We start from the raw sequence: 24268 nt of genomic DNA, 5'->3' as shown, positions 1-24268 counted from the left end.
ATAGGACTTTCCCACTAGAATGGAAGCTTCAAGTGGATAAGGATTGGTGTCCATTGTGCGCAGTCCAAAGTAGTCACTTACTAAATAGGTTTCCAGAGTCCTTACCAATGCATCATCTTAACGACACAACCAACTAGGGCAGCAGTGAATGTGCTACATCATCATACCCTTTATAACAAAGGCACACAAGAATTAAGTGACTCTTCCAAGGTCGGATGGCCAGAAAAAAATTAGGAGTTGTGAATTATAGGAGACCTGGAACCCCGCTCTTCAAGCTCCTGATCCAGGATACTTGCTGCTATGACGTCTGCATCAAATTCAATCCGCAAACAGCCAAACAACACAGTATGTAAAAATAACCAAGCACAAGCCTAAGCGCACTGCAGCCAAATGACATTCGTTCAGTCATTAATTTGGCAGATCAACTGTGGAAAAACGGTCGTATTCAAAGCAGCGAAGTGATTCCTGGTCAAAATCAGTTAAGTCCTGAGCTTAAATCAATGTAAAGACAGAGACACATGCTGTTCTTTGACCTCCAAAAAGGAGACTTCTCTACGGAAGACAAGCGGCCCCCCAGTGCTGACAGGGACTGCAGGATTTGGATGTCCCCATCCAGGCCCCACTGCCAATGGCCAGTCTGCAGCTTCCTGAACAGCATCTGCACTGACAGGCCATTCGGCCAACTTGGACAACTGGGGACACATCTTAAGGGAGACGCCATCAGCCACCTGGGTCTCATACAGACAACAATTAAAAGCAGAGCGGTCTCCAAAGGAAACGGGCAGAAAAAAGTTGACCAGGCCTTTGTTCCGTCATGCCTGTGACACCCAAAAGAATACCACTGTAATGTTTTCTGAGGACTCGGCTTGGTTAATGGGTTCTTATGGGCTCTTGTCATTTTTATTCCTCTGTTCTTTTTCCTTTCTGGCCCTCCTTCGATTTATAATCGCGGATATTTCTGTATGTCTCCATGACCCCTTCCAAGGAAAGACACTATATCAACTTAATGGAAATAAATATTAATATTCATGTGCATACTTAATATCCAAACCCTTTATGAGTGAGCCATATGGGGAGAAGGCAGTATATTATTTCAGGCTGGCTCTAAGGTCCCATGGAGTGAATGAACTCAAAAGGAGATTACTGCAGACCCTGAAGTCAGGAGAAAAAGAAAGACAGCTTAGGAAGCTGGGCCCTGCCACTAACCAGCAGTCCTATGACTCAGCCTATTTCCTTATCTATAAAATGGGAAGTTTAAAAAACTAGCTCAAAGCTGTTTCATGTCTTACTAAGTGGATCAAAACAATAACAGCCAATACCACACAGGACATGTCACACTATTGTGAGTGCTTTCTATTCATTAACTCACTTCATCCTCTCAACAACTATATGAAGTACATACTATTATTAACCCCATTTTATAGATGGAAAAAAACAAAAGCACACAGGAGGTAGAAAATGCTCCCAGCCCCTCAGCTCATAAGTAGCAGAGCCAAGATTTGAACCCAGACAGTCTGGCCTCAGCGTCTGTGTGCAAACCAATGTGCTGTCTCACAGATGGGTATTCTAGCATTCCGGAGCGGGGACAGAAAGAAATTATAGCGGTGAGAATTCAAGTCGTTTTAACTGCACTGCCTACCATCACCAAGCAATCCAGAGTTAATAACCCACCGGGACTATTCAACCACCAATAAATACTCCCTTATAAACATTCCCTCCAAAGAGGAGAGTTAAAGTCTTCCTTTAGAAGAGCCCAGAACAGTATCACTTAGCAGCCAATGCACTGGAGAACGGATTTTGGTCTGTCGATCCGAAATGTTGTAAATAAAGATAGTTTTTAGGTAGCACCTTTTTAATAAAGCACGTTTGCTTCCTCGCAAATTTTACTTTTGTCAGCTGAACTCCTTAGTAATTTGGCTCTGCTTTACAGCTTCAAGGACCACAGACTTATTCATTACCAGAATCAATTAGCTCATTGTTTTCCTTCTAAAAGATGTGGTCCCAGATGTGCACGATAAGATGTCAGCCACAAGATGGCGCTCTAATATAGGAAATGAACTACTGAGCTAGGCTCTATATTATTATTATTTGAAACAGTGATATTCTTCTCCCCCACATAATTATAGGACACTCAACTTTTGCAAAGCACTTTGCTTACAGCTCCTGTATGGCCGCAAGAGTTTCTGCACACTTACTTTCTGAGGAAATCTTCCAAACCCTGACGACGCTGATCTACATGCTGGCGATTATTCATGTTGAAAAACAGGTTTTTAGATGGAAGTTCTGGCAGTTGCCTTAGGAAAAAGAAAAAAAAATTTTTTTAATAATCAAATCAAGGTGGGTTAGTGACAAAATTTCTCCAAGCGAAAGCAAATTATGTTATAATTATCATATAGTTGTATATATTATAGGGTATATATAATAAGGGTATAAGATAATTAACTTAAAGAAAAACCCATTTTTAAAAATTTTTGAGGGCTTTCATGGTCAATACTCAACAGGTTAGTGAAATGCAAGCGATAAATTTTGTATTCAGATGTAGCAGCCACAAAACTAACTAAACCTATAGATGGCAATCAAGAAGCCTATCAAATCCTTCACGTTTTCTGTATCTTAATGCATGACGAATTTTAAAATATTGAATATAAAATAATAAAGCCTCCCCAGTATCACTTATTTAAATCACTTACACCAGCAACGCATTACTTTGGAGTCTCTGCCTCAGCCACACAAATTCTCTGTATCTTCTTCGCACACAGGATGTTTTCATTGTAAAACACATGCTATTGGTCTGTTTGAAGAAAAAGAAAAATACAAGCCCCATTTAAGGAAAAAATGTTTTTTCCTCCATCTCGAACTCACCAAATGTGCCCATGTTCTTTTGCATAGGATTTAAAGAAACCGAAAGCACAGTTGCACTTGTGCCAGATTCCAATCTTGCACAAAGCCCACCACTATCTCTTACATCCCTGAAAAACAGCCGGGATGACATCAACGCGCAGTGTTTTCCTGGGGCAAAGCCTGACCCTGCTGTCCCCTGAGTCCTGAGGTAGCCTCCTGCTCACCTATTAGTACTGCTTTCAAAGATGAATCATAAAAATTAAACAAATCCTGCAGTCTAAATGACCAATAAAAACTCGGGGTCATCCCTTCCATTTTAACACCGTCCATCCATGAGGCTGGAGAAGCCTTTGGGAATTAGAGACACCTTGTTATGGCCCTTGACACGACACCACGAGAAGCCATCATATCCTTGATACGGCCATCAGTACAGATCACACGAACCGCCAGGTTTGGTGGTTTTCAGGCATCCTGAAATCACTTTTTTTTTTTTAATGTTTATTTTAAGTAGGCTCCACACCCAGAGCGGGGCTTGAACTCACAACCCTGAACTCAAGAGTCTCACGCTCTACTGACTGAGCCAGCCAGGCGCCCCCTGGTATCACTTTTAAACAAGAGAAGAGCATTCTCCTTCTCTACTAGATGTGCAAGGGAGTGCGATCCAAGGTAGAGAGAGGCTTGTGGTGCACAGGGACAATTATACCCATGGGGAACCCACGTGCCAGTTCTGGCCCTGCCATATGGCAAGTCACTTAAACTCCAGTTTGCTGAGTGGTAAAATGGGGGGATGAAGTAGTACCCACCTATTTTACTGGGTGGTCGTAAGGATTGATGGTAAGTACCTGACAAATGTCATCTATTAATACTGTTATTAGATAGGAGAGGTCGGTTTGCTTCCAGCTACCCTAAGGCAGACTTGGAAAAGCCACCTACAGAGTCCCCATCCTAAGCAGAACAGCAATGCTTCTCCTCGGGGTAAACCCAAGACCAGTAAATACATGTTTCTCCTTTCTCCTTTGTGTAAAACAAGAGACTGGCAGATACCTGACTAAGGGTTTCGTAAGATTTCTGTTCTCTGCATTTATTTCAAACTTCTATTTCATGATCTTTACCTTGCCAAATGAGAGTGTTTTGGGTCCCCAAGATTTTTATTCTTTCAAAAATCATGATTATCCTACCACTTAGCACCTAAGCACCCAGCAGTTGTTTCCCTTGGCGAATGTGAGTGACTACGTGCTGAGTTCTTAAACCACCCCCACCCCCACCCCCACCCCCACCCCCATGAAAGGTACGGCACAGCTCCTGGTTCTCCTAAACTTGATAAAGTTCAGGAAACCTCAGAATGCAGACAGATGAAGAGATCTGCCCCCAAAGGAGCTACTGGTCTAAAGCCTGTCACCTTTGACAACACAGCAGCAAAACGCACAAGATGGAGTCTGGGGCACAGTAACATTCTGTATGTGAATTTCAAAGCCTACTACAGCCTCACTCTAAAGTGACCCCTGGGGACGGAGTCAGCAGACCGTTCACACCAGGACGAGTGTCCTAACAAGGCCTGGGCAGGTGTCCTCTAGAGGACCAGGCCACTGCAGGGACTCCTGACACCTCAGGTAGGACTGAACCAATTTCAACGCCCTTTCATTTCTCTGTTCTGGATTACTGTGGATGTCAATAATGTGGGTGTCAGTTGGAGATCCACCTGGTACCTATGCCAGACAAAGGTCCATCCGTAAGTCCTTCATTTGCAGGACAAGGTTAGGAGAGCATATAGAGTTCACTAGTTTACAATTCTAAATAAATGCTGAGATTCCACAGTCACCTGGTATCATTTCTCTTGAGGTTCATTTAAATGGGTTAACTACCGGCTTCTCTACTGCAAAGCCCTATGGGTACAGCACCTAAATGAGGCTGACCAGAGCTCTCTAGTCCCCCCCCCCACCCAGGCCCCCCACCTCATTCCTAATCATAAACAGGTATGGATAGTTAAGACCAGACTATGCTGAGATCACTAATTTTTAAGTTCCTCTAAATCTGTTTGCTTATTCTGTTATCTCCCAAGCCAAGAAGATTTAGTCATTGTCAACGTATTAGCATTTCAGAGAAACGCCAGAACACCACCAAATAATATTTGTGGAATCTATCATTTCTGGCTTGAGACAGACATTTCTGAATTCACCTAATGCAACTTATGTAGCAGAGAAAAAAATCTACGCTTTTAACTCTCTGAGGATAATTAAATTTCATGTCTCCCATGAAGTGTGATAAGGACACACAAATTTTTCAGAAGAAGTTAAAAAGGCAACTAAAGAATTACGTTTCATTTCCAAATGCTTACTCTTACATACTGATAATTTTCCACACAGAACGCATATCTGGTGGGATTTTATGAGTAAAACCAAAACAAAATCGAAATACAAGGTATACCCTGGCAGTGGTTTTCAACACAATCATCAAAAAAGCAGTTCTAAAAAAAAAAAAAAAAAAAAAAAAAAAAAGCAGTTCTGAGTTTTTATTTTCTAAGTTGGAGAACTTTGAAAGAAAAAAAAGGGAAGAAAGGAGAGAAAAAAAAAGTTTTATGGCTGATGCCTGGGTGTCTAATCTATCAATTTAACTATTTACAATGGGAAGATTAAAGGTGGCTAGATTTTACTTCACATTACATACAGTCACAGATAAAATCTGAGTCTATGCTCCCAAGAGAAGTCTGAACTAAATCAGATGGGAAAAGGAACCTATCTTCACCATCAGGTCCAATAAACTACAGCCTGTGGGCCACATCCAGCCTGCCACTTAGCTTTGCAAATAAAGTTTTACTGGAATACACTTACATCTATTCATGTGTGTATTGTTTAGGACTGCTTTCGCCCTACAATAGTGGAATTGAGTAGTTTTGAGACAGAATGTATACTCCAAAGCTGAAGACATTTACTACCTCAGTGTTTACAAAAAAAGTTTGCTGACCCTTGTTCAAGATGATTACAGAAGGCCATACACCACACAAAAATGCTCGAGATTATGATAAAGTATTACTTCCAAATAAAGTACGTCATTTCTAGTTATTTACGTATGTTAATTACGAATCTAGACTAAGGCAAAATAATTGCACATATTTATTTTCCACTTTCTTATTCTACATATATAACCACTGCACATCAGTTTCCCAGAAAGCTCTATATCCTCTTAAAACCTAAGATTTATCAGGCAATCTATTACCCAGAAATATGCTATAACAGATCATAAAGAAATACCATTAATGAGCTATAAATACACTTTAACTGTGAATTTTAGATGTATTCACATATTCATACATGAAGGCAATAAACTTTAAAATATTAGTATTAGCAAAGGTACAATAAGCAATTCTAATGAGTAATTTTCCAACTTAAGGAACCAACCTTCTACTCCATTTGAGACACAGGCATTAGTTATAATCATCCAAAGTCAGTTATTTGAGATAGGAACATTTTTACAAATATCTGTTTGAAGTATAACAGTGTGTCCCATCAAATGCATGATACCTAAAAACTGCCATGATTTCTGCAGACTACTGACTCAATACTTACATGAATACATATCTCATAGTCAATATAAGAATGCCAAAAGTCCTCCTTCTGAATCCGAGGATCTCGAACCCAGACGCTTACAAATTCCTGTAAAGGCATCACAAACAAAGGAATATGTTTCAGAATCGCAAGCAGGGCTGGAAAGAAGAGAGAAGCACACAGTACTGGAACAAAACTGAAATGAGCGTGGTTGTTCATTCTTTAAAAAACAAGAAGTAAAGCTAATGAATCAGGCACTATGGGAAGTCCAAGAGCATTTCTGCCACAAATGGAATTTTTAAAATGGTGTAAATCCACCCTGGGGGTCCTTCTAGGGAGTCTTACAGGTTAATGAAGACCGTAAGAAAGTAACTGATGTGTCATTTTGAATCGTGAAATATGTTCACATTTTTCTCAAATCTTACTTTTCTTTCTTTTTTTCACTTTCTTTACAGCAGCCATTTCTTACTTTTTTCATCTCCCTACGTTAAAACCATAGGCCTTGGGGCACCTGGGTGACTCAGTCAGTGGAGCGTCTGACTTCGGCTCAGGTCATGATCTCGCAGTTCGTGAGTTCGAGCCCTCAAATTCGGGCTCACTGCTGTCAGCCTGTCAGTATAGTGCCCGCTTCAGATCCTCTGTACCCCTCTCTCTGCCCCTCCCCCTCTTGCACTCCCCCCAAATATAAATAAAAATAAATAAATAAGTGAAATAAAAAAACTATAGGCCCTACCTGATAAATCACTTCTAGAAGAAAATAGAAGAGTGGCAAAGGACATGTGATAAGCAAGCAACGGAAGATGAAAATGACTTTCTACGCACCCCACCTTCATGAGAATAAGCAGCAATAACTTAGAAAGATGAAACCCTTTTACCCAATACTTTTCTATTTTTTTAAATACACTTTCCCATATAGTAAATAATTTCACCTTCTTAATAACCTCATAAGTAAAAAGAGATGTTAAAAAAAATACCTGGTAGACAATCTTGTTCCTTTCAAAAGATAACAAAAATTGGAAATACAGGGTAAAATTTAAAACACAATGCTTTCCAAAAAGTGCTCTTTACTAAATATCCTTAGTATAAAAATATGACATCATATACAACAAACGATTATTATGTTTGGCATGATAAATCTGAAAGTATTAATTTATTCACTTGGTGATCACAAATTCGCTAACTGAATTTTTAAATCTTATTGCTTATTTTTAAAGATTTCATTTTAAGTAAGCTCTACACTTACTTAAAGTAAGTGTACTTTACTTCGGGTTGTGGGAACCCGAAGATTAAGAGTTGCACGCTCCACCAATTCAGCCAGCCAGGTGCCCCAAATTCTTTCTAAAGATCTTATTTTTAGATAATCTCTATACCCAACATAGAGCTCAAACTCACAACCCCAAGATCAAGAGTTGCATGCTCTACCGACTGAACCAGCCAGGCACCCCTAATTCAATTTATTTTTTTAATTTTCTTAAGTTTATGTATTTATTTTGAGAGAGAAAACACGAGTGAGGTGGGGAGGGGCAGAGAGAAAGGGAGAGAATCCTAAGCAGCTCTATGCTGTTAGCACAGAGCCCAATGTGGGGCTCCATCCCATGGACTGTGAGATCATAACCTGAGCCGAAGCTGGATGCTTAACTGACTGTGCCACCCAGGTGCCCCAAATTTAATTTTATTTTAAATATTTCAACTTTTTATCTAAAAAGGGGGGGCATCAAAGCTGAAATCTTAGGCTTCTGTTACTGCTTTGTGCTGGCACATCTGAGAGGCAGGCTCTGAATGTTTGTAGAGCAGAAGCAGAAGAGAGAGGATGGTGTTTTCTGGACAGAGTACCTCTATTCTGTTACACAGATCATAAAATGATCATATTTCAGCCCAGGGCATTTTTTAAAAAGGCGAAAAAAAACAGCTCACATTCCCCTTTGACACCTATGAAGTTTCACCTTTTTTAAATTTTTTGTTAACGTTTATTCATTTTTGAGAGACACAGAGAGAGAGAGTGCAAGCAGGGGAAGAGGAGAGAGAGAGGGACACGCAGAATCCAAAGCAGCTCCAGGCTCTGAGCTGTCAGCACAGAGCCCGACCCGGGGCTTGAACCCACGGTCCAGACCGCAAGATCATGACCTGAGCCGAAGTGGGACGCCGAAACGACTGAGCCACCTAGGTGCCCCTCAAATTTCACCTTCTAAGGCAACATATACTTTGTTCTTGAATTTGAGACTTCTGCCCCATTGCCTGCCCGAAGGATACAGGGATTATGAGTTAATCTTCCCAAAAGTCTTACTTTAAAAGCTTTTCTTTATGTATTAAGTCATTTAGAAGACAGATAATAAAAATAAGACAACATAGTGATGCTCTTTTGGCCATTATTTCTCAAACCCCCTTTTTTAAAGTTTATTTTTATTTATTTTAAGAGAGAGAGCAAGTGGGGGAGAGGCAGAGAGTGAGGGAGATAATCCCAAGCAGGCTCCATGCTGTCAGCACAGAGCCTGACGTGAGTTGCAAACTCACCAACCGTGAGCTCATGACCCAAACTGAAATCAAGAGTCAGACACTTAACCAACTGAGCCACCTAGGCGCCTCTCAAAAGTACATTCTAAATTGTAAGAGAAACTGTTCAGAGATGGAAACTGAAACAAACCCAGGCACCCTGCCCTTAGTCTAACTGTCATTTCCGTCTCCTGTGAGTGTGTGTGTGTGTGTGTGTGTGTAACTCATTTCCCTGCAGTACTTTTCACACACCCAGAGCTCTTAATGGACTAATCATCAATGAATCAATGAACAGAAGGGAAAATAGGTTAGGAAGAGAAGACCAGAATCCAAAGCAGACCACATTTATCTTTCCAAACCATGCACCTCCCCCCTCCCCCCACCCACACACTTAGGGCTGCATTCTGGCTTTCATGGGCCTTGGGGACTTTGGCCTTCATGAGACCTTTCTGCCACATACACCAAAAAAAAAAAAAAAAAAAAAAATCAAAAGTCATACTTTATAACCACACTGACATAAAGAGGAATATATTAATATTATATATTAAAACCTTTCATTTGATCTGAAAGTTCATTTTATTTTTCTGGTTTAAAAGGAAATTAAAACATTTTCAGTGGCCGACCAACACATGAAAAAATGCTCCACATCACTCATCATCAGGGAAATACAAATCAAAACCACAATGAGATACCACCCTCACAGCTGTCAGAATGGCTAACATTAACAACTCAGGCAACAACAGATGTTGGCGAGGATGTGGAGAAAGGATCTCTCTTGCACTGCTGGTGGGAATGCAAACTGGTGCAGCCACTCTGGAAAACAGTATGGAGGTTCCTCAATAAATTAAAAATAGAACTACCCTATGACCCAGTAATTGCACTAGTAGGTATTTATCCAAGGGATACAGGTGTGCTGTTTCGAAGGGGCACGTGCACCCTAATGTTTATAACAGCACTATCGACAATAGCCAAAGTATGGAAAGAGCCCAAATGTCCATCGATGGATGAACGGATAAAGAAGAGGTGGTATCTATCTATCTATCTATCTATCTATCTATCTATCTATCTATCTACAATGGGGTATTACTCAGCAATCAAAAAGAATGAAATCTTGCCATTCGCAACTACATGGATGGAACTAGAGGGTATTATGCTAAGCGAAATTAGTCAGAGAAAGACAAATATCATATGACCTCACTCATAGGAGAACTTTAAGACACCAAACGGAAGAACATAAGGGAAGGGAAGCAAAGATAATATAAAAACAGGGAGGGGGACAAAGCATAAGAGACTCAAATATGGAGAACAGACAGAGGGTTTACTGGAGGGGTTGTGGGAGGGGGGGGATGGGCTAAATGGGTAAGGGGCATTAAGGAATCTACCCCTGAAATCATTGTTGCACTATACGCTAACTAACTTGGATGTAAATTAAAAAAAAAAAAAAATTAAAACGTCTTCATGTTTTAATGAAAACCCCTAAAAGCAGTGTGGGCCTTGATCACCACTATGCCTACACTGAGCAAGGCAGGACATTGATAACAGCAGGCAAGGTTATTGTGCATGCCCCCACTCCATCCCTCCACCACCCTACAGCCAGAAGGCACCCAGTCATCAGGTCACATGTGGGCCATGAGCCCTCACAGGGTGCTGGCAACTCCACTTTTCCACTGGAGAGGCCGAAGTTCTTGAATATACCAAAAGGGGAATTAAATATTTCCAACAGCTCAATGTTCTGTATTTTTTTTCAAATGTTTATTTTTGAGAAAGAGAGAGAGAGAGCGCGCGCTATGCACGCTAGCTAGGGAGGGGCAGAGAGAGAGGAGGGGGGGGACAGAGGATCAAAGCAGGCTCTGCACTGACAGCAGAGAGCCTGCTGTGGGGCTCGTACCCACAAACTGTGAGACCGTGACCTGAGCTGAAGTCGGACACTTAGCTGACTCAGCCACCCACGTGCCCTTCAGTGTTCTATAATAATAGCAGAAGATATGCACCTGTTACTGAAATAGTGGGTCTCTACACAGACTAAACAAAAATGAAAAGAAAAGGAAATCCATTTGTCAATGTGCTACAAACTTGTGATTAAAAAAAAAAAAATCTAAACTAAAACTATAAAACCCACAGCTACTACAGTGTCACAACGCCCCTGACCACTCAACATTCTATTAATCGATGATGGTAGCAATGACAAATAGTTCTGGGAAAAAAAGGGGGGGGCTTTTACTTCCCCCCACTATTTGCTTGCTACAGCCCAACCGTTAACATGTAAGCTTTGAGTAACATGTCCCGTTTCATGGAAAGAGCACTGAATTTATGGTCACAAGACTAGGGATAAATTCTGGTTCACTGCATTCTAAATTATGAACTTATTCACTGAGCCTCTGTTTCCACATCTGGAAAATGGGAATAATGCCTGTTCGAACAATATCCCAGCTATTTGTTACGAGTATCAAATTATAAAACACCAGTGGAAACCCTGGGAAGTTTTTCATTAAGTACTACATGAAGGTAAAGTATTATTACACAGAAAGGAAAATGCTTATAATAAACCAAAGCATTGAGACCTTCCCACAGACACTGGAAATAAAAAATTAAGCTAAACCAATTGTATGTGTTTCTTAAAGTACAAAAAATTATTAATTTAAGAACCCAGCAGCAAACACGCTAACACTGTAATTTTTCTGCAAAACTCAGACTGACCTAAGGATTTCACAGTACTTGCTCAGAGCAAGCGCCTCATAATATTTATAGAAGGGATGGACAGCATAATGAAAAATTACAGTAAAAAAGTCTTTTCTTCATCTCAATGGGTTGGAATTCTCAGACTGCTATTATTGTTACTTATTAAAGTCTACTCTTTACATAGGGAAGGACATGTTGAATACATATTCTAAAACTTTGCTGGGGGAAAAGAAGTCTTGTAAGAGCAGCAATGCATTGATGTTTATTTATTTTTGACCGGGGTGGAGGGGTGCAGAGAGAGAGGGAGACAGGGAATCCGAGCGGAACCCAACATGGGGCTTGAACCCATGAACCGTGAGATCATGACTTGAGGGCAAATCAAGGATCAGACACTTAGCCTACTGAGCCACTTGGGCCCCCCAAGAACAGCAATGCATTTTAAATGCACATTTAAAGTCAACTATGGTGCTAAAACTCCAAATATTTTTTCAATCTTGAAAATTTTTAACTTGGTAGGAGGGCTAAATATCCCTATTCTTTTGTGGATGGTGAGCTCTTCCCTTCTCACTCTCTTAAACATCGCTAGGGCCCTGAGAGCCACCCCCAGCTGCTGTCTTTCACACCCAGATGCACTTCCAGGATGATCTCATGCAAACATATGCTTTCGAGCACCCAGCAGGAGCTGATGATTCCATCCCCAGCCCAGCCTGGGCGTCTCTCCACATCTCCAGCCTCTTGCCTAGAAGTCTCACGAGCACAGAGTCTATACCATTGCCACACACCCCATCCTGCTCCCCCATCTCATCTCCAGCAACCCCGCCCGAAACGCAATTATGCCAGACTTCGCCTGCACCCAGTTCATCCCCCACACTAAGACAAGAATGGCCCCAACGCACACATCTGGGGATGTCACTTTCCTGCTAAAAGTCCTTCAAAACCTGCGCCATAATTTTCAAGATCAAGTTCACACTCCTTAGGTAGCACAGCATGATTTTCACTCTACTCATGGCCAAAGGCAAAACAAAGGTCGCCTACATGACATGCCAGTCCAGCCCTCCATGCCTTTGAACATACTGTTCCTTCTGCCTGGACTGCGATCCCTACCCTACTTTCCGCTTTCTTCTTCATCATCATCTTCCTCTAGCCTTCATGGTCTGCTAACTCCAATTCTTCTTTCAAAATGCAACTCAGTCTCTGGAAATCCTGCAGTTCATTCAGTCTGATTCATCTGACCCTCCTCCGAGCCCCTAACACCTCTGGGCACATCCTGGGCACTGTCCCTACTTGCCACAGCTTACTGTGCTGTGATACCTGTAGGTCCCCTCTGTCGGACACTGAGGTCCTCCAGGGCAGCCCAGGCCGTCACAGCCGACCTGGGCGCCTGGCACAGCCAATGCATTCCATTAATATCACCTAATGAATAAATGAATGCCTGCAGGAATGAATGAACTGCCTTCGGGAAAAAAACAAGATCCAACCTGAACTGGAATAAAATCCTCATCCGCTTGTGTTCTTGGACTCCGTGAATTAATGAGAAGTTATTTAGCAGCTGGTCTAAAGTTTATCTTAATTTACCAAACCCCTTCCTCTAAGGGTGTGCCAATTAACAGCATATGGCTACGCGAGCAATGTTTAAGATCTATGAGAACAAACTGTTTTCGAGCACCCTAAAGAACTCTAGAAGCACCTATTTACATAGAAATAATTGAAAATCATTCTGATAGCTTCAATAACTTGGGTCCCCGAAGACCTGTGCCAGACGACAATTTGTTTGCCTAGTTGGAGTTAAAATATGTACTTGAAAGTAATAAAAGTACATTTATTTTAAAATATTCTATAATTCAGATGGGCCTCCCCTCCCCCACCCCGCAATTAGTAGGAATTAGTGAAGTTTCGCCGTACTTCCAGCTATGAATAGCACACCCAGGAAGCCAAGGTTCACCTATAATCTCTTAATTAGACGCATCCCTCACGATGCTGCCCACCATCCTTCAAAGGAATGTTGACAGCTTGTCAGCCGCAGAGGACAGTTCCGAGTTCCACACCTACAATCATATGGATTTCCTCTGAAAATTGCTTCAGCAGCAGCAGTCAGTCAATTTAATAACCTTATTAAACACTTTAATGACTTCTTGGGCCTAATGACTGTATCTAGTGTGGAGGAAGAAGCCAGGCAGAGTAGAATTAAAAATTTAAACTAACTGATCCCTACTGTTCTCCATGTGGGAAAAGGCTTCTGAAGAAAGAGAGACTGCTAGACTCTTTGAAAATCTAATTCCTGTGTTCTCTTATAACAATCGCTCTTTGATTGTAATGCATCCTGTCCCCCACCACCACTGCCCCAGGTTCAACCTTTGTCTATTTACTCGTCTACCTTGTCTTTTCTTCCTTAGCCCTGATAGGAGATGAAATTAACAAGAAAAATAACTGTATTATATAGAGCACTGTGACAAGCGTTTTACATATGTTTTTCTTTAATCTTTACAACAATTCTAAGGAAGTGGTCAATTAATTATCTGTCCCATTTTACAGATAAGGAAAGTAAGGCTTCTAAAGCTTAAGCAACTGGCCCAAAGCCAAACAGCCAACAGGCTGAGCTATTGGCCATTTCAATATTCAAGCTCAAAGTTTGTGCTCTCAAACATTCTATCTAGCGGTACTTTTGGCAATGATAAATCTCAGATGATTTCCATCTTCTCTGTAATTATTTTGGAGGGAAAAAATTATCTTTGTTGCTCTTAGCCAATATCAGTTCAAACGACATGCTCTTCTCAAAGGCTTTCTATTCCATTTTTATATTTCTAGCCCCAAGCACAGTAGTAGCACATAGTAAGTCCTCATGAAATGTTTGAAAATTAATCAAACAACTGATTACAGAGATGACTCAAAAACAAAGAATGTAGATTCCGTATGCTGAAAATTACAAGATGCAGTTGAAAGAAATCAAAGAAGTCTACACTTCTCTGTATATGTCTACATAAGTATATGTCTGTACTGCGTTCATGTATTGAAAGACTCAACACAGTAAAGAGATCAGTTCTCTCCAAACTGATCTATGGGTTTAATGCAATTCCTGTATAAATCCCAGTAAGATTTTCTGAAGACACAGATGAGATTCTTCTAAAATTTACATGGAAAGGGACAGACCCTAGAATAGCCAAAACAATTGTGAAAAAGTACAAAAGAGCGAAAAGAATCCCCCTGCTGCAGTAATCAAGACAGTACAGTATTGGGAGAAGTACACAGATCGACAGAACAGAACAGAAAACCCCGAAATAGACCTATACAGGGATGTCCAACTGACTTTTGACAAACGTGTAAAAACAATTCAATGAAGGGGGCGCCTGGGTGGCTCAGTCGGTTAAGCGTCCGACTTCGGCTCAGGTCAGGATCTCGCGGTTTGTGAATTTGAGCCCCGCATCAGGCTCTGTGCTGACAGCCCGGAGCCTGGAGCCTGCTTCAGATTCTGTGTCTCCCCTTCTCTCTGCCCCTCCCCTGCTCACGCTCTGTCTCTCTCTGTTTCTCAATAATAAATAAACAAAAAATATATATTTTTTAAATAAAAAAACAATCCAATGAACTATAGACAGCCTTTAAACAAGTGGCTCTGCAGCAATTAGACATCGACAGGCCCAAGATGAACTTTGACCTGACCCTTGCACCTTCCACAAAAATTAATTCAAACGGATCATATATTTAAATGTAAACACAGGGGCGCCTGGGTGGCTCAGTCAGTTAAGCGTCCGACTTCGCTCAGGTCATGATCTCACGGCCTGTGGGTTCGAGCCCCGCGTCAGGCTCTGTGCGGACCGCTCAGAGCCTGGAGACCATTTCGGATTCTGTGTCTCCCTCTCTCTGCCCCTCCCCCGTTCATGCTCTGTCTCTCTCTGTCTCAAAAATAAATAAACATTTAAAAAAATTAAAAAAAAATAAATAAATGTAAACACAGAACCATAAAACAGTTAGGAAAAAATATGAGAAAATCTTTGGGTCCTAGGCATAGATGAAGAGTTCATCGACTCGCTACCAAAAGGATAATACACATAAGGAAATGGTTATACAGTGGACCTCACCAAAACTAAAAACCTTTCCTCTGCAAAAGACCCTGAAAAGAAGTTGAAAAGACAAATGACAGACTAGAAGAAAATATTTGCAAATCACACATCCTTCAAAGGACGTGTACCTAGAACATATAAAGAACTCTCAAAACTCAACATTTATGTGGCACCTGGGTGGCTCAGTAGGTTAAGCGTCTGACTCCTAATTTCAGCTCAGGTCATGATCTCAGGTTCCTGAGTCTGAGCCCCACATCAGGCTCTGTACTGACCACGAGGAGCCTGCTTGGGATTCTTCCTCTCCTCTCTCTCTGTCCCTCCCCACACAAGCTCTATCGGTCTCTCTCAAAATAAATAAATAAACTTAAAAAAACAAAACCAAAATTCAACATTAAAAAAAAATAAAGAATTCGATTAGCAAATAGGCAAAACACACACAGAGACCTTTCATCAAGGACATACAGATGGCAAACAAGGACATGAAAAGTGGTATAACATCATTAGCCACTAGGAAATGCAAATCACCACCATAATGTGACATCACAGCACCTACCAGTTTCTGGGGGTGTTATCCCTATAGTTTATGTTAGCCATTTTGATAGGTGTGGGGTTTTTTTGTTTTTTTTTTTTTTTTAATTTTCACTGTAGCCTAGCTTTGTAGTACAGGAAGCATAACCTTGTGCTAATTATAAGACTATTTACTCAGATTACAAAAAGACAAATAGGGACAAAAGCTAATAAATCAGAACCTCTAAGTGCTAATGAAGAGTAATTTTTCATAGTCTTGATGAGAATTTTCTATCACAAAAATGCAAACTTGTTTCATTATGTGTTCACTTTCTCAGGACTTTTTTTTTTTCCTATTCCAAAGTATGTTTTACATGCTTATGTGTTTAAACTAAGGATTCATTCATATTTTCATTCATTCATTCATTCATTCAACTAAAGAACATGGACTCTGTGCTAGGCACTGTTCTAACTTGTAGAATTTAACCAATGTCTTATTCACCAGTGTTCTGTCAGGACTCTCACATAACAATCTCAAAACTAATATTTAACCCATTTTCCACACTACATTCTTTACAAATAACAAGCTTGAAAGGCAGAAGGAATGCATCAAGTGAGCTTCCTATTTCCTAATAACAGTTATGACAAATCACCTAAAGGAATACTACAAGGGATGTTACTTTCTACTTTATAGCTTGGAGGGTGTTTAAATGCCATGCTCTGGCAGTTTTGAATGATGATTTTTAAGAAAACTTTTATTATTTTAGGAGAAATAACCATGGATAAGATTCACTTAGACCTGCCTTTTGTATGACTTATAACAGTTCGTGATGTTGCAAGCTTTTTTATACAAGTGGGGTTCAAAATTAAGGAGAGTTACCTTTTGTATCTCATAATACATTAGGAAAAGTGCAGTGGGAAAAAACTCATCTTTTGCAGTAAGAAGTAATTGCCAACCTGTATTAAACTATACCACAGGATACAATCAGCAAAATCCAGTTTGTGAAAATCTCTACTGAACAAAAAGATGTCGTTTCTTCAACAAATTAATTACAAAAGGGGAAAAAGGCAGAATAACAGACTGTAAGCAAAACAGTAACTAAATGCAATGTGTGGTCCCTATTTGGATCATAATGAGAACTAAATATATACATTCCCCTCCCCAACAGAATCCAAAAAACTTGAACACTGACTGAAGATTTGATGGTATGAAAGAATTAATACTAATTAGTTAAGGTGTAATAATCTGGTTTGTTCCTAAAAAGGGTCATTTGTTAGAAATGTATACTGAAATATTTACAGATGAAAATACACAACGTCTAGAATTTGTTTCAAAGTAATTCACTGCCTGGTCCCACGAAAAAATGAATATGGGTGGGGGATAGCTTGGTCATGAATGAACAATGTGCTAATTGTTGAATCCTTAGAATAACGTAATGAACCCTTGTGTACCTCTCTGCTTTGTGTATGTTTAAAATTTCACAATGAAAAGTTACAATCAGAGAAAGTGAAAGGGAAGAAGGGAGAGAGGAAGGGAGGGAGAGGGAGAGGGGGGTCATCCGAAGATGACTGCTTTATGAAAAGGAACAAATGTGGCACCTGAAAGTGAAAGCAAGTCAGAAACAGAGACCTAAAATGTTAACCATTTATTCAACATTTATTGACATCATTAACATAATAGCCTAATACTTATCTACCTTAAAAAATAAGATTTTTTCATTCCTATAAAAATAAAACATGTATGTAATTAAAGAGAGATACATAAAATTTCAAACACAGATGAATACACCATGAAAATGAAGTCCCCTACATGCTGGATGCTCTGCTTTTTGTCTACCTAGTGAGGACTTTTATAATTTTTATATTATATATAGATATAGAATTGGCATGTGTATGTATATATATTTAATTTTAACACAAATGGGATCATAATATAAATACTGTTTTGTATCTTGCTTTATTTACTGCACGATCTTTTAGAAACCTTTACATGTTGAGCATATATAATTCAATGTAATTTGCTTCAAAAGTGTTAATTTTAGGGGCACCTGGGTGGCTCAGTCGGTTAAGCATCTGACTTCAGATCAGGTTGGGATCTCGTGGTCTGTGGGTTCGAGCCCCGCGTCGGGCTCTGTGCTGACAGCTCAGAGCCTGGAGCCTGCTTCGGATACTGTGTCTCCCTCTCTCTCTGCTCCTGCCCTACTCATGCTCTGTCTCTCTCTCTCTCAAAAATAAATAATAAAAACATAAAATTTTTAAAAAACAATAAATAAAAGTGTTAATTTTAGCACAGTTTTGGATATACAGAAAAATCCCCCCTTATCTCACATCCAGTTTTTCCTATTATTATATCACACCACACAGGCAAAGAAGGAAAAAAAAAATTTGTTTGGCGGAGTAGGAGAGCGTTCTGTCTTGTCTTGTCACTTGCCTTCAAAGTCCCCAGCATCACAGGACCCAGGTGGAAGGCCTGCTTATGGGATATTCTTTAATGACATTCATTGGTTCCAGCCCAGTCAGTTTCCAATCAGTTTCCCAATAACAAAAGTATACTTTCCTAGAGCGAGCCCAAGAGGTTACCATCAGTCAGCAAAAGCATATCCTGAGCACGTAAATGTTAAGTTTTGAGGCAACACATCCAAAAGAGCAGCACATTCCTGGCATCTGTCCCTGTAGGGCCCTGTCTCCTCCCTCGGCGGCAGGGTCCTCATGGTCCCTGGAACTCTCCTGGGCCCACTTGGATCCGTTCCATTCAGGGTATCCACTGCCACAGAGCTGAGGATTTATTGCCACTAGATGTCAATACTGGTAGTTGCCGCTCTACCCAGTATCAAGTATGTACATTTTGAAGAAAAACCCTCATCCTAAAGGTATACATTTCTCAAGGCAGAATTCAGTCGTCATGATCCAGGAGAGCAGAGGAGATATACATCCCGTCCCCAACACCTACACCCACAAAAGGGGTTTCGGCCCACCCTTCCAGTCATATCACAGAGGCAGGACTGTCCCATTTACACCACGTGAGCCCTGGGCAGAGGAACAAACCCAGTGCCCTGGAGGGACCAGAATGTGGGACGTCATGAAACACTGTTCGGCAGGAGGGAACTGTTTATTCACACATCACAGAAGAGGAGCTCAATGTGGCATAGAGCAAGGGTCTTTAGTGACGCAGAAAAGCCAAACTGCTCACTCTGGGCATTAGAATAGAAAAAGAACAAAAATGCCTGACTCCACGAAAGACAATCTGAAACACGTTTCCTGACACAGCCACCTGCCTTTTCATTAGGATACTGGGTTCTGTCTCATTAAACAGAAGAGTTGATTCAGTTGAGTCCACCTAATTATTCTTATTAAAATATGTAACCATAATATTTTAATTGTAAATTAAAGTTGCATGCATGAATGAATCTGAATTCATTTTAATTTTACAATGGCCCAATGCCAGGGCCTTTTTATGGGGAAGATCCATCAGCTTGCATACTGTTCTCCTGGGAATCCAAACCAATGTGCAAATGGAATATGTTTAACTAACAAGGGAAACTCTCGCTCCCTGTTCTCCTCTCTCTAGATTTATTACAATAATAAAGCTATTTTAACAAGAGAGACTAGATTTGGTTACCCACCCCCCACATCTATAAAATTTTTTTTTTTTACCAAACTTCTAGGCTGGCTCTATCAGTTAGGTAGAACCAACATGTCCCTCTTAGGCCATCTGAATTTTAAACAAAGGTAGTAAATAGGTCTCACTTCATGTGCCAATGTCAAGATTAATTAGGAATGTCTGCTACGGGCACTGAGTGGAAAGTGCTTACACACACACTGATTCCTTGGTCTAGATTCTAGAGCAATCAGTGATACTACATTCAGCCCTTATATATGCAGTCAGGTGGGAAATGAATTATTTCCACTGAACAACAACCAGGCACTAGGATATTGAAAAGCTCAGCCAAAACCTTCTCCACTTCTGACCACACCGACTACAGGTTAGGTGGTGAGGTAAAAATACCTTTTTATAATTGAGGCTTTAGGAAAGCCTCTTCTTGACTTCTAAGCGGAGGCCTGAGGATAAGGAGGAGTTAGCCACTCCACTCAACATGGAGTGAAGTCTGGGGGAGGAGAGATGATCCAAGCAGTGGGGAAAACATCTGTGAAAGCCCAGGGGCCCAGAGGACACAGAGCATTTGAGTCTGCAAAATAAGGTCCAAAATAAGAAGTGAGAAGTGCATCAGGGCAAAGGGAGGCACAGAAGATGAGCCTGGAGAAAGAAGAAGGGTCCAATTATAGAGGGTCTTAGTCACACATTTAGGAGTTTTAACTTTGTTTAAGAGCAATGCCATTAGAAGCCAGGAGATCATTCTGGCCACAGGGAAACAGTGAACTGTCTGAGCAACACTACATTACAATACATGCAGAACCTGGCCCGGCTATGCTCAGTTCTTGCTGACAGAGGCTAACATAAATTTCCAAACATTAAATCTCTCTCTTCTTATCATACTTTTTTCCTTTTCAGTTGAAGGACTTTCTAGTTTACAATTCCTTAATTTTATGGGGCGCCTGGGTGGCTCAGTTGATTAAACGTCCTCCTGTTGGTTTTAGCTCAGGTCATGATCTCATGGTTTCATGAGTTTGAGCCCCACATCAGGTTCCATGCTGACAGGGCAGAGCCTGCTGGGAGTTTTCTCCCCCTCTCTCCCTGCCCTTCCTTTATTCGCACACACTGTCTCAGTCTCTCTCAAAAAAAAATAAACTTTAAGAAATTACTTTAAAATTCCTTAATATTATATTATTATTATTATTATTATTATTAGTTTATTTATTTTTGAGATAGAGTGAGCATGAGCAGGGTAGGGGCAGAAAGAGAGAGGGACAGAGGATCCAAAGCAGCTTCTGTGCTAAGAGCACAGACAAAGTCAGATGTTTAACCGACTGAGCCACCCAGGCACCCCAATGTTATAATATTATATAATTATTTATAATAAAGGACTTTTGCAAGATCAATAAAACACTTTCTTTATGTAGGTGGTTAAATTATTTTTCGTGTTGTAGTTTTTATTAATTGAAATGCGTTTGTAATCAAAATCAAGTGCTTAAACCAAGTGAAAAATTTAGAAAATTAAAAATTAAGAAATTTTTGGGGCGCCTGGGTGGCTCAGTCGGTTAAATGTCCGACTTCAACTCAGGTCATGATCTCGCAGTCCGTGAGTTCGAGCCCCGTGTCGGGCTCTGGGCTGATGGCTCAGAGCCTGGAGCCTGCTTCCGATTCTGTGTCTCCCTCTCTCTCTGCCCCTCCCCCGTTCATGCTCTGTCTCTCTCTGTCTCAAAAATAAATAAACGTTAAAAAAATTTTTTTTTTAAAATTAAGAAATTTTTAAGTAAACCCTCTAATTGGAAAAACAGTCTTTGTTGCTTTCATTGGCAGTTTTCCCCCCTACGAGAACTTTTTTTTTTTTTTTTTTTGAGAGAGAGCACAGGTGCACACAAGTGGAGGAGGGGCAGAGAGACAGGGAGGAGAGAAAATCCCAAGAAGACTCCAGGATGTCCGTGCAGAGCCCAACACGAGGCTTGGGGCTCAATCCCACGAACCATTATATCATGATCTGAACCAAAACCAAGAGTAAAAAGCTTAACCAGCTGAGCCACCCAGGCACCCTTCTCCCCTAAGAGAACAAGGTTTAAAATGTGCCTTTGGAATGTGCCATCAATCGCATAGTCTCACTCTCTCGGCACTGCCTGCCCAGTGGTCAGGACAATGCAGGTGGTGTAGTGAAGAGTTCACCTCACCCAGAGAGAGGTGTGGCCTCTGCCCTCAGCTACTGGGAGGTGATCTCTAGGCCCCTGGAACATCCTGCCTGACAGGAGTACCTTTGCCTGCCTGGGCTTTGGACACCAGACAGTCCAACAATGTGCATGTGATGGGAGTTCGGTTGTACCAGCTGCAACCTCTGGAGGAACTGGAGACTAAAGATATTAGCCTGACCCCAGGAGGAGTGGAGACTAAAAGGCAGCCACACAGGAGGACGCCGGGGTGGCTCAGTCAGTTAAGCATCCAACTTTAGTTCGGGTCATGATCTCACGGTTCATGGGTTTGAGCCCCACATCGGGCTCTGTGCTGACAGCTTAGAGCCTGGAGCCTGCTTCATAAAGATTCTGTATCTCTCTCTCTCTCCCCCTCTTCTCTCCCACTCACGCTCTATCTCTCTCTTTCTCTCTCTCAAAAATAAACATTAAAAAATTAAAAAAAAAAAGCCACACAGGGAGTATGTGACCGAGCCCCAGTAAAAACTGGACACCAAATGCCCTGCTGAGCTCCCCTGCACATATCCTCACACATCAATGGTGGGAGTGTAACTCCAGCAACTCCATACAGAGAAGACGAGCAGGAGCTCCACATCTGGATGCCTCCCCAACTCTGTCCTCTGCATCCCTTCCTTTGGCTGGTTCTAATTTGTGTCCTTTCCCTGTAATAAACCGTAACTGTGAGTATCATAGCTCTCTCAGTGAATTCTGTGAGCCTTACGAACTGTCAAAACTGAGGATGGTTTTGGGAATCCCTGAAATTGTAACCGGTGTCGGAAGTGAGAGAAGTCATGTGGGGACTTGTAGTTTGGCCAACTTCACTGAGAAGGTATTTCCTGAAACAAGCAGCCTGATCCCAGTGTTGTTTAATATAGAGACGAGAGAGAAGTCCTGGTATTATGTGAGGTCACCTCTGTGGGGAAGATAGAGGGGACTGATGGGAAGGGCCACACAGCACTGTCTGGGGTGCTGGAACCATCTATATAGCTGAGTGTGGTTACACAGGTGTACACATAAGGGATAATCTGTTGTACACGTAAGATTAAGGAATTTTATGCATTTTACTGTTTATATGTTATACCCCAAAAGTTAAAAAACACTGTCTTTGAAAACAGGAGAGCCAAGGGGCACCTGGGTGGCTCAGTCAGTTAAGCGTCCGACTTCAGCTCAGGTCACGATCTCGCGGTCTGTGAGTTCGAGCCCCACGTCGGGCTCTGGGCTGATGGCCCAGGGCCTGAAGCCTGCTTCCGATTCTGTGTCTCCCTCTCTCTCTGCCCCTCCCCCGTTCATGCTCTGTCTCTCTCTGTCTCAAAAATAAATAAACGTTAGGGGTGCCTGGGTGGCGCAGTCGGTTAAGCGTCCGACTTCAGCCAGGTCACGATCTCGCGGTCCGTGAGTTCGAGCCCAGCGTCAGGCTCTGGGCTGATGGCTCAGAGCCTGGAGCCTGTTTCCGATTCTGTGTCTCCCTCTGTCTCTGCCCCTCCCCCGTTCATGCTCTGTCTCTCTCTGTCCCAAAAATAAATAAACGTTGAAAAAAAAAAAAAAAAGAGAGCCAAAAAAAAAAATGTAAAAAAAATAATAAAAAGAAAATGTGGGAGCCCAGCCTGGAATTAAAGGGTAGAAGTGAGCTGGAGTAATGAGAATATGAACCGAAAGACAGGGCTGAAAGTAAGGATGTGAGCTCTAGCAAAGAAGCTTCTGGAAAGATTCTCTGAAATGGATTTCTCAGATTGTTTAGTGCTTTAAACTTGGGCAAGGCAAACTAAGGACCATGTGGCCGTGTGTGTGTGTGTGTGTGTGTGTGTGTGTGTGTCTGTGTGTGTGTGTGTGTGTGTGTGTGTGTGTGTGTCTGTGTGTGTGTGTGTGTGTGTGTGTGTGTGTGTGTTATGTACTCCCTAACAAGTCCCTCTGCCACTGTTCAGTCTCATTAGGCTCACCCAGTGACAAAATGTGTGATACAGGAGTAGGCAGGGTAGGACAAATGGGTACTGTGAAGAGAGGACCACTCAGCAAAGGGTTGGGGTGGTGGTTACCCTACCCTCCGCCCAGTCAGATAAAGCTCAAGAAGCCAGGACTGGAGGTCTGGGAGGTGAGACTGGGTTCAGGAAAGAACAGCGTGCTCTGAACTATGTGAAAACAAGCCAAGAGATCTGAGAGGTAACAAGCCAAGTGAAAGTGAAACTAATGGCGGACAGTTCCCCTGGGTCATTACCAGAGGTGGGGGGATTCACTCATGAGGCAAGAGAGTAGAAAACCAAGAAAGCAAGAGGGAGCCTGTTCAAAGCAGAGGGTGATAGTCGGAGCCTGGGAGAAATCTGAGTCATGGAAAAAGATATTTTTATAAGCAGTGGGTGGAAG

At 41.5% G+C, this 24268-nt stretch overlaps 1 protein-coding gene across 4 annotated transcripts in view; it reads right to left on the bottom strand.

Moving 5' to 3' along the window:
• The window catches only part of SNX10 (sorting nexin 10), a 74957-nt gene that overhangs the window by 7487 nt on the left and 43202 nt on the right, over positions 1 to 24268 (bottom strand). For all 4 annotated transcript variants that reach the window (XM_019825618.3, XM_045052524.1, XM_006929264.4 and 1 more), the window contains 3 exons: positions 6405 to 6491; positions 2691 to 2791; positions 2196 to 2294 (listed from right to left, as the gene is read on the bottom strand). In XM_019825618.3, the coding sequence (XP_019681177.2) occupies positions 2196 to 2294; positions 2691 to 2791; positions 6405 to 6491 (287 nt within the window). The remainder of the gene's footprint in view (positions 1 to 2195; positions 2295 to 2690; positions 2792 to 6404; positions 6492 to 24268) is intronic.

This window comes from Felis catus, chromosome A2, assembly GCF_018350175.1.
Source record: "Felis catus isolate Fca126 chromosome A2, F.catus_Fca126_mat1.0, whole genome shotgun sequence".
NCBI classification, from domain to species: Eukaryota; Metazoa; Chordata; class Mammalia; order Carnivora; family Felidae; genus Felis; species Felis catus.
The sequence above is the reverse complement of the archived record's forward strand: the minus strand, read 5'-3'. Positions and strand labels throughout refer to the sequence as shown.